We start from the raw sequence: 14,315 nt of genomic DNA, 5'->3' as shown, positions 1-14,315 counted from the left end.
GAGGATGCTGGGATTAGGAGCTTGTCTAAAGAGAGGTTGTTCTTAAAGGAACAGTTCATGCAAAAAATATGCTCATCATTACTCATTTTCAGAATTTAATGCTGCTCTTTATTTCAGTGTGGGGGGTGATTTCAGTCTGTTCTTTACACTTAGTCTTATGTTTTTAATGGACTTATTTGTCATTTTTTGGAGCTTGATAGCATAAACATAATGTCTAACATCTTTTGTCATCTAGGAATGAAAGAAAGGCAACAAAGTTCTAATTTTCAAGTGAACTATCCCTTTATGGACATCTCACTGTTATATAGTACCATCATCCTTAAAGGAATAGTTCACCCAAAAATGAAAATTGAATGAAAATATACCCATCCATGATTTTATTTGAAGAAAGTTAGAATTACATCATTTGCTCATCAATGGATCTTCTGCAGTGAATGGGTGCCGTCAGAATGAGAGTCGAACAGCTGATATAAGTATCACAATAATCCATAAATAATCCACATGACTCAAGTCCATTAGTTAATATTTTGTGAAGCAAAAAGCTATATGTTTGTATTAAACAAATCCATCATTTAGACATTTTAAACTGCTCTATCAAAATTATTGCTTTCTCCAGTGAAAAAGTAATTTTGTCTGAATCAGGAGAGAAATATGCACAAATCAAGCACTGTTTACAGCCAAAAACAGTCCAAAACAAAAACAATTATGTGACCCTGGGCCACAAAACCAGTCATAAGTGTTCTTAATTTTTTTTATTGAGATGGTTCGTTAGGATAGGGCAATATTTGGCCGATATATAACACTTTGAATATAGTTGCAAAAAAAAGAAGAGAAAATTGCCTTTAAAGTTGTGCAAATGAAGTCCTTAGCAATGCATATTTCTAATCAAAACTTAAGCTTTGATATATTTACGGTAGGAGCAAAATATCTTCATAGAACATGATCTTTATGAAAAATCGATCATTTTGACCGATACAATGAATCGTTGGCTATATCAAAAATATATAAAAATGTATATACTATATAAAAATATAGTATATAAAAATATACTTTTTAATGGATTATTGACTGGCATTTTGGCTAGACACGACCGTTTAAAATTAAAATGCGTTAATAATGTATTTGTTTTTTTAGAAACACACTTTTTGCTTCAAATCTTTATATTTGAGTGAACTATTCCTTTAAGGCAGGGAAAATCAGTATCCTTAAAAAAAAAAAAGAATTTTGTGTGGCCAGGATCATACCAGGTGATTTAAGTAGGCGCATCCAATTAAAACCTTCCAGTCTCACAAATTTCCTAGAGTGGAAAATGAAGACCTACAGCAGTGTAATTGTCATACCTTATTCTTCAACAATGCCGTGTTCTCAAACTGTTATTTTGGAGCGGTTTCACTTCAGAACTGTAAATCACCAAATGCTGTACTTAGCAAATAATAGGCTAGATTCATTTCACATTTCTCAGCGTTGCCATTGCGTGCCTTTTCCTGTAAGCAATCAGGGCAGCTAATAAGCATGATCATCACAAAAGAAAACAACTCCTTCTCTTTTTACTGCTTTAACTGCCTTGCTGTTTCACTGCAGCTTCTGCGACTTTATTTTTCTCTCCGTCTGTCCATATATCAAATCCACCTACAACTTTCTCCCTCATTCTCTCTCATATGTACAGAAGCCACTGAGAAAAACCAGATCTGGCCTAGCCCACAATCTGAGGCAGTTCCTGTTCATACAGCATCATTTTTGGAATGAATAATTAGAATAATGATGGTTCATGACTCATACAGCTGTGCTTGATCGGGTCAGTCCCCCCATAATAGCAGAGAGGGGTCGGATCTCAGATGCTTTTGGCAGCTGTGGCTCAGGTTTGCTTTAAAAGGCTACTCTGTGCTTTATAAACAATTATAACATATTGCCTTTTATAGTATACCCAGTCCAGTCCTGCAATGGATCAGATGCAATTTTTCATTCATGTACCCCATATGTAATATAGAAGTGCCATATCTGTTGCCAATTTAAGGAGCAGATGAAATCGGAGAGCGATTGTGCTACTTCCAGATGAGCTGTTTCCAAAGCCTGTGTGGCTGTAGTCTACCACCTCATCCATCACATGAAGAGGACAGACACTGGCAGATAAGGAACAAATCCCATGACCTTTTCCTACACTGGCGTATTATGGGTCAGTAGATCCTTGCAGAAGATTTAATAATACTGAAATACATAAGTTTACATTTCATAATCAGTTTAAGCTTCACTGTGACTGATGCTTGCTTCAATCTTGTGAGAAATCCTTTGAGAATATATAAATAAAATTTGAATAATTTGACAAAATAATTTGTTGCGTTGACTATTTACTTGTATTTTATTGCATTTTATTTGTTACGCATTGAATTAATAAAACTTTAAAAAGTGCTGCTTTAAATTAGACTGTAAATGAAAACAAGGTTGTGGGAGAAACCTTTATAGTTCATTCTAAATATACTAGGCTTAATTTTCACATCATTTAATTTTTTATCATCTGGAATTTTGACGTACATTCCCTTTTTTTTTCTTTGAAATTAATACTTTTATTCAGCAAGAACATATTCATTTTCCCAAAAGTGACAGACATTTATAATGCTACAAAATCTTTCTATTTGAAAAAATAATACTCATTTCTATTCACCAAATTATTCTGAAAAATTGTGCTGCAGTTTCCACAAAAATTTTTCATCAATAGTTTTCAACATTAATAATAATAATAGTGCTGTCAATTAGTGATTAATGACATCCAAAATAAAAGTTTGTTTACATAATATATGTGTGTACCCTGTATATTTATATGTATGTAAACACACACATACATGTATATATTTAAGATATTTAATATTTATTATATCTTTTCATGTGACAACACTGAAGAAATGACACTTTGCTACAATGTAAAGTAGTGAGTGTACAGCTTGTATAACAGTGTAAATTTGCTGTCCCCTCAAAATAACACACAGCCATTAATGTCTAAACCGCTGGCCACAAAAGTGAGTACACCCCTAAGAGAAATTGTCCAAATTGGGCCCAAAGTGTCAATATTTTGTGTGGCCACCATTATTTTCCAGCACTGCCTTCACCCTCTTGGGCATGGAGTTCACCAGAGCTTCACAGGTTGCCACTGGAGTCCTCTTCCACTCCTCCATGACGACATCACAGAGCTGGTGGATGTTAGAGACCTTGCGCTCCTCCACCTTCCGTTTAAGGATGCCCCACAGATGCTCAATAGGGTTTATGTCTGGAGACACCTTTACCCTCAGCTTCTTTAGCAAGGCAGTGGTCATCTTGGAGGTGTGTTTGGGGTCGTTATCATGTTGGAATACTGCCCTGCGGCCCAGTCTCTGCTGCAGTATGTCACAGTACATGTTGGTATTTATGGTTCCCTCAATGAACTGTAGCTCCCCAGTGCCGGCAGCACTCATGCAGCACCCAGACCATGACACTCCCATCACCATGCTTGACTGTAGGCAAGACACACTTGTCTTTGTACTTCTCACCTGGTTCCCGCCACACACGCTTGACACCATCTGAACCAAATAAGTTTATCTTGGTCTCATCAGACCACAGGACATGGTTCCAGTAATCCATGTCCTTAGTCTGCTTGTCTTCAGCAAACTGTTTGCGGGCTTTCTTGGGTATCATCTTTAGAAGAGGCTTCCTTCTGGGACGACAGCCATACAGACCAATTTGATGCAGTGTGCGGCGTATGGTCTGAGCACTGACAGGCTGACCCCCCACCCCTTCAACCTCTGCAGCAATACTGGCAGCACGCAGACGTCTGTTTCCCAAACACAACCTCTGGATATGACGCTGAGCAAGTGCACTCAACTTCTTTGGTCGACCATGGCGAGGCCTGTTCTGAGTGGAACCTGTCCTGTTAAACCGCTGTATGGTCTTGGCCACCGTGCTGCAGCTCAGTTTCAGGGTCTTGGCAATCTTCTTATAGCCTACGCCATCTTTATGTAGAGCAACAATTCTTTTTTTCAGATCCTCAGAGAGTTCTTTGCCATGAGGTACCATGTTGAACTTCCAGTGAGCAGTATGAGAGAGTGAGAGCGATAACACCAAATTTAACACACCTGCTCCCCATTCACACCTGAGACCTTGTAACACTAATGAGTCACATGACACCGGGGAGAGAAAATGGCTAATTGGGTCCAATTTGGCCATTTTCACTTAGGTGTTTTCTCACTTTTGTGGCCATTGGTTTAGGCATTAATGGCTGTGTGTTGAGTTATTTTGAGGGGACAGCAAATTTACACTGTTATACAAGCTGTACACTCACTACTTTACATTGTAGCAAAGTGTCATTTCTTCGGTGTTGTCACATGAAGAGATAAAATTAAATATTTACAAAAATGTGAGGGGTGTACTCACTTCTGTTAGATACTATAGATAGATAGATAGATAGATAGATAGATAGATAGATAACATATATTTCTTAAATATATACATGTATGTGTGTGTATTTACTTTATATACATACACAGTACACACATATATTATGTAAAACTTTTATTTTGGATGTGATTAATTAAATTGAATCCATTTGACAGCACTAAATAATAATAATGTTTCTTGAGCAGCAAATCAGCATATTAGAATGATTTCTGAACGATCATGTGACACTGAAGACTGGAGTAATAGCTGTTGAAAATTCTGCTTTGAATTCACAGATATAAAGGTTAAACAATTTTAAAAAGAAAATTTTTTTTTTTTTTTTTTTTTTTTTTTACAATACTGTTTTTACTGTATAAAAATAAATACTGTAAGCAAATGCTACCTAGATGAACATAAAGAGACTTTTTAAAAAATATTAAACACTTTTAAACGGTAATGTATTTCTTAGAATTTTCTTACTTTAGAATAAAATTGGCATTCAGATTATTGCCCATATAGACACCACCAATAAATCAGTGAATTCACTGAATGAACTTGACAGGTTTAAGTATAATATTACACGTTTTAACGGGTGTATAACATCCAGACTTTCCAGACTGCTTCACTCATTGACCACTTGAGATAACAAATGTCCAGATAAAAGGATTCCTACGTCTGAGCCTAAGAAAATGTGAAGAATGCTGCCTGGGTCTTCCAAGTAGCCACATGCCCAGGCAAAGAAACAGAGAAGAAAACAGAGAGAAAGAGAGATGGGCATCAGTTTCCTCACATTATATAGCTGCTGCTGTTTGGCAAGTCTACTGTATATGAAGAGCTCCCAGATGTACAAACAGACACAATCAGTTAGAGAATCACTTGGACTGATTCATTCGATCAATGAATGAATTATTCAGATGAACTCTTTAGGTTTTCAGATTTAAAAGAATATTGTGCCCATGAAACGAACATCACTAATAAAATAAATAAATAAATAAAGATCCCCACGCTCTGATCCAAATATGTAACCGGGGTGGGCCGTATCCACAATCCTGTGCTTTTAACCTGTGATATAAACAAATGAACTTCCGCATCAATGTGATAAACAGTGCACAAACAAACGGTGATTGTGTGATAAAAGTGCAAAGATGTGTTCAGCAGTGAAGAATGCCTAAAGTATCTCTGGTGAATCTGATATGGGGCAGAAATGAAAAGCCAAAAAGAAAGAGCCAAACAAAACAAATGTGGGGGATGTAGGAGCATGGCAGCCATAGAACCCAGCAGATTGTTTCTTATCAGAGGCTGGCATCGGACATGAGCGCTGAGTCACCCAATCACAGCCAACAGTGTGAAATGTGATCATACTGCCCAGCCACAAACTACACAACAGGAAATAAAAACAGAAAACAATGAAGATAATGATAATGAAGATTATCTGTTTGTGGGTCTTATGAATACAATCAGAGTTCTAGAATGCTTTTTAAGATATGTATGCTTTCTCACATCCATAGTGTTTCTTCAACTTTTGACACTTTTATGTCCTGGGTTAATTTTTTTTAAATCTAAAATAACAGATTATTTTTTTATTTCTTTGTTGTTATATGAATGTCACATTAAAACAGTCTTGAACCATTTTAAGGTGTTTCCTTTATTTCTGCTACTTTTAAATGCCTTCTTTATAAACAACTGTAAACAATATGAATATAAGATAATTATTACATGTTTAAAATATGATTATCTAAACAAAGAGAAATAAACACCATTTCAATTTTTAAATGTGTGAAAATTATTTATGTACTCTAACATTCAAAAGTTTGAAGTCAGTGGGATTTGATTTATTTTATTTTATTTCATGTCATTTCATTTCATTTTATTTTATTTTATTTTATTTTATTTTATTTTATTTCATTTTATTTTATTTTATCAGCAAGGATGCGTTAAATCATGTGTAAATAAAGACTGGAATAATGGCTGCAGAAAATTAATCTTTGCCATAATAGGAATAAATAAAACTGTACATATATTTAAACGTTTCTTCAAAATTGTAATAAAAAACAAACAAAAAAAAACATACAAACCCCAAACTTTTAAAGGTTGTGTGCATAAACAAAGTTCAATGAAGTTTCTTTAAAAGTTATGAATAAGAAACAATGTGTAAACAAAAATATGCTAAATATGTCATTTAAATAGAATATATTTTTTATTATATTTCATATTTTTATATATTATTATATATTTTTTATTTACAAATTTTTTTTTTCCAGTCAAGATGTAAAATTATGCAAAGAGTAAGAAAATATTTAACTGTGTATTTAGAATGCATAAAATTGTTGCTGTGAAATGTACCTTAACAAGACAAAGGAGTCAACCATTATATATATATATATATATATATTGTGACGAGTCGGCTGCCTCCCCCCTTATTATCATCACAACCCCGTCCCATATTCGCCGCCCTTCACCAGGCTCCCGACGGGAGTGGGTGTGTGAGAGAGGAGGGGCGCTGAAACAGCCAGGGCTGGTGGCGTGTGATGAGGCGCACCTGATGTGAATAGAGCCTCATCACCGCCGCCGTTTAAATGCCGAGCACGCCTCTCCTCGGGAGACCGGTCTCTTCCCCGTGCATGCACGCTGGTGTCCTCGTGGGTCCAGGAAGGGAGCATCGAGTAGGAAGACTGCCGCACCCGTTAGACGGCCGACGGGCCAGGATGCCGGGCCGTCGAGTCCCCCAGAAGCTCCGGGGGCTTAGGAGAAGGACGTCGCCGCTGAAGGAAGCCGCCGCCACTCGCTCCCGGACCCGAGAGGGGAGCGCGTGCGGCCACCGGACTCCGCCCCTTCCCTGGACCCTTCCTTCTTGAACACTGCCCTCCTTCACAAGCCCCGTAGCACGACGAGGACACTAGATCCCCTGTTTATTTTGGACACTTTCCCCCTTTGGACACTTTATTTTAATATTTTTGTTTAATAAAAACCTCTCCGAGGCCTGACGCCACGCCCACTGTGTCTGTCGTTTGCTCCTCCCGCCACAATATATATATATATATATATATATATATATATATAAACAAAACAAGAATGTCCATTCCACAACTGTTATTTCTGAAACAGAATGCTAATTAAAATTCTTTGGAAATGATAGCGTGGTGGAAATGTTCACGACTTTCACAAAATAATAAATCACAGAATTCTTCTGTCACAGTTAGTCAGTGTACATGGACAAATTAATTTAACTAGTGAGAGCATTAAAAGTGTGCTTTAAGAGAGTTAAGTTCATTTTCTAACAATTCAAAGGACCAAAAGTGCCCATAGTTGAAGAAACACCCAGATGTGTAGTCTTAAGATAAATGCCCACGTCATTGTCACCTCAGTAAGATGAACGTTGCGCATTACCTCAGTATGTACTCATTCACCTTTAGCTCTCAGAGCTTTGACTCCAGATTGCTGAAATACTGCGTGTGGCCCTCATATCCGTCTGAAAGGAGTTCGGTTGCGGCCTCTCAGCAAACAGAGGTCAGGATACGTGACTCGTGACTTGACAAAGATATATGACAGTGCATTCTAGTGTGGAGTCGAGGATGACATTCTTCACATTGTGTTCACCGCTTGACTTGTGTGTGGTGAAATCATTGAGTAGAGAGCTGTTGGTAAATATTGAGCTGTGTAAATATTTACCTTGCACACCTTGAGCAGATGTTGAGAGTGACTTTGGCCTGGGGCTCTGAACAGTAGGAGCTGCGGCCCTGGCTGAACTTACTGCCGGACAGCAACAAGCCAGTGACCCCCTCCATTCGCAGGTCATCCAGATCCTCTGAAAGAAAGACAGATCAAAATCTGCTGATGATTTTAACCATCAGGTTATGATCAGACTAAATTTACACTTTTATATTATTTTTATATGTCAATGTTAATTCATCATTATCATTAAAATAATAACACTGAAATAAAATTATTGATTTAATTTATCTTTATAATAACAATAACAAGAACAAAAACAACAATTATTTCTGTTATTGTTATCATGATTATAGTTTGTATCATTATTAAATAACGCTGAAATATAAAAATATTTAATTGTTTAATTATTTAAATTTGTCTTTATAAAAACAACAACAACAATAATAATAATAATTCTTATTATTTTTATTATTACAAACCATTAAATAAACCAGAACATTTTACTTTCATTAGAAAATTCCAGAATTTATTCATGTTTTATACATTAAGTTCTCTGGAATTTTTCTCTCGTTTTTTTATGACATAAGTCTTGAAGCATCAACCTTATATTTCAATGTGAATCATGTTTTTTTTTTTTTTTTTGTAAATATTATGAGCTTACACTGACTAAAAACAGAACTATTAATTTAGAAGGTTTTAACCATGTTTATCGTTTTATTCTATTCTAAAATAAAATAAAATGAAATAAAATATATATAAAAAAAATTAAACAAAAAAGAAAAAAAGAAAAGAATGAAAAAAGAAAATAACATTAAATTAAATAAAGGAAAATAAAATACATCAACTTCCACACAGAGTGACAAGCACAAATCTACTCAACAAATCTTGAATCTTTGTGATTTAAGCAGTTTATACTATGAACTTTAGCTTTTCCAACAATACTCTCTGATTACTAGTAACAGACTGAAAGACGTAAAGTAGAGGAGAAAAAATACATGAAGACAGATACACAAATCTAACAGCGCTGAGAGAACTCTATACTCTGGGAGGTAACTTCTCACAGCATGCTCGCCTGCGCCCAGATAACAGGTGCAGAGGGCTGGATCTGAGAGATGTGCGTTTCTTTACACTACAGCTGTTCCTCTACAACACACAACAGGGCCACTGGGTGAAAGCTGGGTCGTTTCCCAGAGTTTCCTAGCTCAATTATATGAATAAGCAGAGCTGACTGGGACCTGTTGCACTTTGCTGCTTCTACTTAAAGCTTTAATATCATTCATTTATTAATCTGTGTATAGCATAAACTGGTTTATGTAAAGGATAATATATAGTCAAGTATAATCCCTAATCAAGACCCTGGTGTACGGCAGATACCGTCTCAGGTTACATATGTAACCATGGTTTCCTGAGAGGGAACGAGACACTGCGTCCTCTAGAGGTCGCTATGGGGAACTCCATCTACGTGACCCGTGTCTGAAGCATATATACAAAAACACCAAATTTTGGCCGGCGACAGCCTATGACGTCACTCCCGGTGCGACCATAGTATAAGAGGGCGCCGGGAGAAAGCATCATCCACTTCTTCGTCTGAAGCGGCATCCGAAGCATGGCCTGAAGTCTAGAGGACGCAGTGTCTCGTTCCCTCTCAGGGAACCATGGTTACATACGTAACCTGAGACGTTCCCTTTCTAGGGAACTCGAACTGCGTCCTCTAGAGGTCGCTATGGGGAACGATATACCCATGCCATTACAAAGGCGAGCACTAAGCATCAACTCTACCAAAAAGAATAAGGGAGTTGTCCCTCGGATGAATTGACGGCTGTCAGTGACATTATCCCCTTAGGCCAAAGGCCTGAGTTGCATACCCCGGAACTCACATGATAGAGCTCCTGGACCCAGGGTAGAGCTCAAGGCTTGGAATCAGAAAAGGGATTCCTTTAAGGGGACACGACCAAGCGCTTAGTATAGTAACTAAGCCTGGTCTGTCACCCAGGGGCTACTGCTTGCTCCTACAAGAGCTAGCTGAAGGAACTGTATCAACAGATACTTAGTAGTAGCCCCTGTTCAAGTAGTATCACTGGGGATACACAGGTAGAGTAGGGCCCAAGGTGAAAATGGGCCTAACCGACTCAAAGAATGGGTACGAAGCCGCAGCGCGTAACCCATACCATACAGGATTTTAGAAAAGACCGCAAAACACTCAGTGTGCGATCTTACCACAGCGTGGCTTTCAGAAAGTGCACAAAAACTAGTGTGCGCACTTACCAAAACATGGATTTGTAAACATCGTTCTTTTCCAAATGCTCTGGAGAGAGCAGCATGCTCAAAGGGTGACCCTCTATAGTGAGGGGAGCAATGCTAGCTCTACCAAGACAGAGCTCTGGAGAGCGGAGAACTTAACTCTCAGCATGAGAGGAAACTCAGACGCTCAAAAGGGAGCGGCATGCTCATAGGTGACCCTCTATAACGAGGGGAGCAATGCCAGCTCGACCGACCAGGAGAGCTCGTGAGGGAGCAGCATGCTCATAGTTGACCCTCTAAAATGAGGGGAGCAATGCTAGTTCTACCAAGACAGAGCTCTGGAGAGCGGAGAACTCAACTCTCAGCATGAGAGGAAACTCAGACGCTCAAAGGGAGCGGCATGCTCATAGTGACCCTCAATATTGAGGGGAGCAATGCTAGCTCTACCAAGGCAGGGCTCTGAAGAGCGGAGAACTCAACTCTCAACATGAGAGGGGACTCAGACGCTCATAAGGGAGCGGCATGCTCATATGTGACCCTCTACAGAGAGGAGAGAAATGCCAGCTCGACCAACAAGGAGAGCAGCATGCTCATAGGTGACCCTCTAAAATGAGGGGAGCAATGCTAGCTCTACCAAGACAGAGCTCTGGAGAGCAGAGAACTTAACTCTCAGCATGAGAGGAAACTCAGACGCTCAAAGGGAGCGGCATGCTCATAGGTGACCCTCTATAGAGAGGGGAGCAATGCCAGCTCGACCAACAAGGAGAGCTCGTGAGGGAGCAGCATGCTCATAGGTGACCCTCTATAGTGAGGGGAGCAATGCTAGCTCTACCAAGGCAGAGCTCTGGAGAGCGGAGCACTCAACTCTCAGCATGAGAGGATACTCAGCACATACATAAGTAGAGTGGGACCCAAGGTGAGAACCGGGCCTGACCGACTCAAAGAATGGGTACGAAGCCTCAGCGCGTAACCCCTACCATACAGGATTTTAGAAAAGACCGCAAAACACTTGGTGTGCGATCTTACCACAGCGTGGCTTTCAGAAAGTGCACAGAGACTAGCGTGCGCACTTACCATAATCATGGATTTGCAAATTTTATTCTCCAAATGCTCTGGAGGGAGCAGCATGCTCATAGGTGACCCTCAATATTGAGGGGAGCAATGCTAGCTCTACCAAGGCAGGGCTCTGAAGAGCGGAGAACTCAACTCTCAACATGAGAGGGGACTCAGACGCTCATAAGGGAGCGGCATGCTCATATGTGACCCTCTACAGAGAGGAGAGAAATGCCAGCTCGACCAACAAGGAGAGCAGCATGCTCATAGGTGACCCTCTAAAATGAGGGGAGCAATGCTAGCTCTACCAAGACAGAGCTCTGGAGAGCAGAGAACTTAACTCTCAGCATGAGGGGAAACTCAGACGCTCAAAAGGGAGCGGCATGCTCATAGGTGACCCTCTATAGCGAGGGGAGCAATGCCAGCTCGACCAACCAGGAGAGCTCGTGAGGGAGCAGCATGCTCATAGGTGACCCTCTAAAATGAGGGGAGCAATGCTAGCTCTACCAAGACAGAGCTCTGGAGAGCGGAGACTTAACTCTCAGCATGAGAGGAAACTCAGACGCTCAAAGGGAGCGGCATGCTCATAGGTGACCCTCTATAAAGAGGGGAGCAATGCCAGCTCGACCAACAAGGAGAGCTCGTGAGGGAGCAGCATGCTCATAGGTGACCCTCTATAGTGAGGGGAGCAATGCTAGCTCTACCAAGGCAGAGCTCTGGAGAGCGGAGCACTCAACTCTCAGCATGAGAGGATACTCAGCATATACATAAGTAGAGTGGGGCCCAAGGTGAGAACCGGGGCCTGACCGACTCAAAAAATGGGTACGAAGCCTCAGCGCGTAACCCATACCATACAGGATTTTAGAAAAGACCGCAAAACACTTGGTGTGCGATCTTACCACAGCGTGGCTTTCAGAAAGTGCACAGAGACTAGCGTGCGCACTTACCATAATCATGGATTTGCAAATTTTATTCTCCAAATGCTCTGGAGGGAGCAGCATGCTCATAGGTGACCCTCTAAAGCGAGGGGAGCAATGCCAGCTCGAACAACCGGGAGAGCTCATGAGGGAGCAGCATGCTCATAGGTGACCCTCTAAATGAGGGGAGCAATGCTAGCTCTACCAAGACAGAGCTCTGGAGAGCAGAGAATTTAACTCTCATCATGAGAGGGAACTTAGACGCTCAGAAGGGAGCGGCATGCTCATAGGTGACCCTCTAAAAAGAGGGGAGCAGTGCCAGCTCGACCAACTAGGAGAGCTCGTGCGGGAGCAGCATGCTCAAAGGTGACCCTCTATAGTGAGGGGAGCAATGCTAGCTCTACCAAGACAGAGCTCTGGAGAGCGGAGAACTTAACTCTCAGCATGAGAGGAAACTCAGACGCTCAAAAGGGCATGCTCATAGGTGACCCTCTATAATGAGGGGAGCAATGCCAGCTCGACCAACCAGGAGAGCTCGTGAGGGAGCAGCATGCTCATAGGTGACCCTCTATAGTGAGGGGAGCAATGCTAGCTCTACCAAGACAGAGCTCTGGAGAGCGGAGCACTCAACTCTCAGCATGAGAGGATACTCAGCACATACATAAGTAGAGTGGGGCCTAAGGTGAAAACCGAGGCCTGACCAACTCAAGCACTTACCAAATATGGATTTTAGAAATCGTATTGTCAGATGCTCTCTGGAGGGAGCAGCATGTTCATAGATGACCCTCTAAAATGAGGGGAGCAATGCTAACTCTACCAAGAAAAAGCTCTGGAGAGCGGAGAACTTAACTCTCAACATGAGAGGGAACTCAGACGCTCAGAAGGGAGCGACACACTCATAAGTGACCCTCTAAATAAGGGGAACGATGCCAGCTCAGCCAACAAAGAGAGCTCAAAAAGGGAGCAACATGCTCATAAATAACCCTCTAAAGTGAGGAGAGCAATGCTAGCTCGACCAATTATGAGAGCAACCTGACAAGGAGGCCTAAAGAAAGGCCTGACGTGCTGAGGTTTCTGAATAACAGAGCTCTGGGAGCGGAGACTCGACTCTCATATGAGAGGAAACTCAGATGCTCAGCAGGGAGCGGCATGCTCATGCCAGCTCAACTAACAGGGTAGAGCTCGGAGGGGTACAGCAGCAACGAGGAGCAGGTTGTTAAGTAACAAAGCTCTGGGAGCAGAACTCTACTTACAGCACAAGAGGGAACTCACACGCTCATACGAGAGCAGTATACTCAAGGTGACCCTCAACAGTGAGGGGAGCAAAAACTAGCTCTACCATGATAAAGCTCTAGAGAGCGGAGAATCTACTCTCAGAATGAGAGCTCAGACACTCAGGAGGGAGCGGCATGCTCATAAATAACCCTCCACATCCTAGGCGAGGGGAGCAAAGCCAGCTCGACCTACAAACAGAGGGATACCTAACAACCCGAACGAGCTGCTGGAAAAAGTATCAGGGTAATAGGTAGCTGAACAGAAGGCAACAAGGGCTCAGGGAAACTGCTACTTAAAACCCTAATAAGGGTGGGCAGTTCTAAGCTAAACCTCATGCGCCTATTATGGCCTCGTTTGAAGAACAAAAGGGCCAGACTTAGAAAATGCTGCTCCTCAGAGCCAAAGCATTGTACTCACCCATCCATGGATCCCGCGCAGAAGAACAGTCCAGAGTAGGGGCTGAAATAAGGGCGCAGGAGGTGCTCACCTAACCTCAGTCAGGTGGTAGAAAACTGAGGTTGAAGGGGAATTAGAGAGGGGAAGATGAGGGCTTTAGATGTACAGGCCCCCTGAGGGAAGGAGAGATGTTCAACTCTTACCCTGGCCGAGAGCGTTGCAACGCCCCGTCCGGACCACCTCCCTCAGGTCTTGCTACCTCTCTTTGACCCGCGCCACCCTTGAAACCCTACCCGCAGCCGGGGAAGGGCGCGAGTTGCCTTCTGTGCCTATCTCTGATCCTCAGATCGGGATGGGCCA

At 41.3% G+C, this 14,315-nt stretch overlaps 1 protein-coding gene across 1 annotated transcript in view; it reads right to left on the bottom strand.

The window, feature by feature from the left end:
• Positions 1-14,315, bottom strand: part of LOC306863288 (uncharacterized protein C8orf34 homolog) — a gene marked incomplete at its 3' end in the record, with an annotated part of 130,502 nt that overhangs the window by 41,879 nt on the left and 74,308 nt on the right. Inside the window, exon 8 of the mRNA XM_079406537.1 lies at positions 8,071-8,206. Coding sequence (XP_079262663.1) covers positions 8,071-8,206 — 136 coding nt within the window. The remainder of the gene's footprint in view (positions 1-8,070; positions 8,207-14,315) is intronic.

The sequence above is a fragment of the Barbus barbus genome (assembly GCF_936440315.1).
Source record: "Barbus barbus genome assembly, chromosome: 44".
Classification (NCBI taxonomy): Eukaryota; Metazoa; Chordata; class Actinopteri; order Cypriniformes; family Cyprinidae; genus Barbus; species Barbus barbus.
Note: the sequence above shows the minus strand (reverse complement) of the source record. Positions and strands in the feature narration are given on the sequence as shown.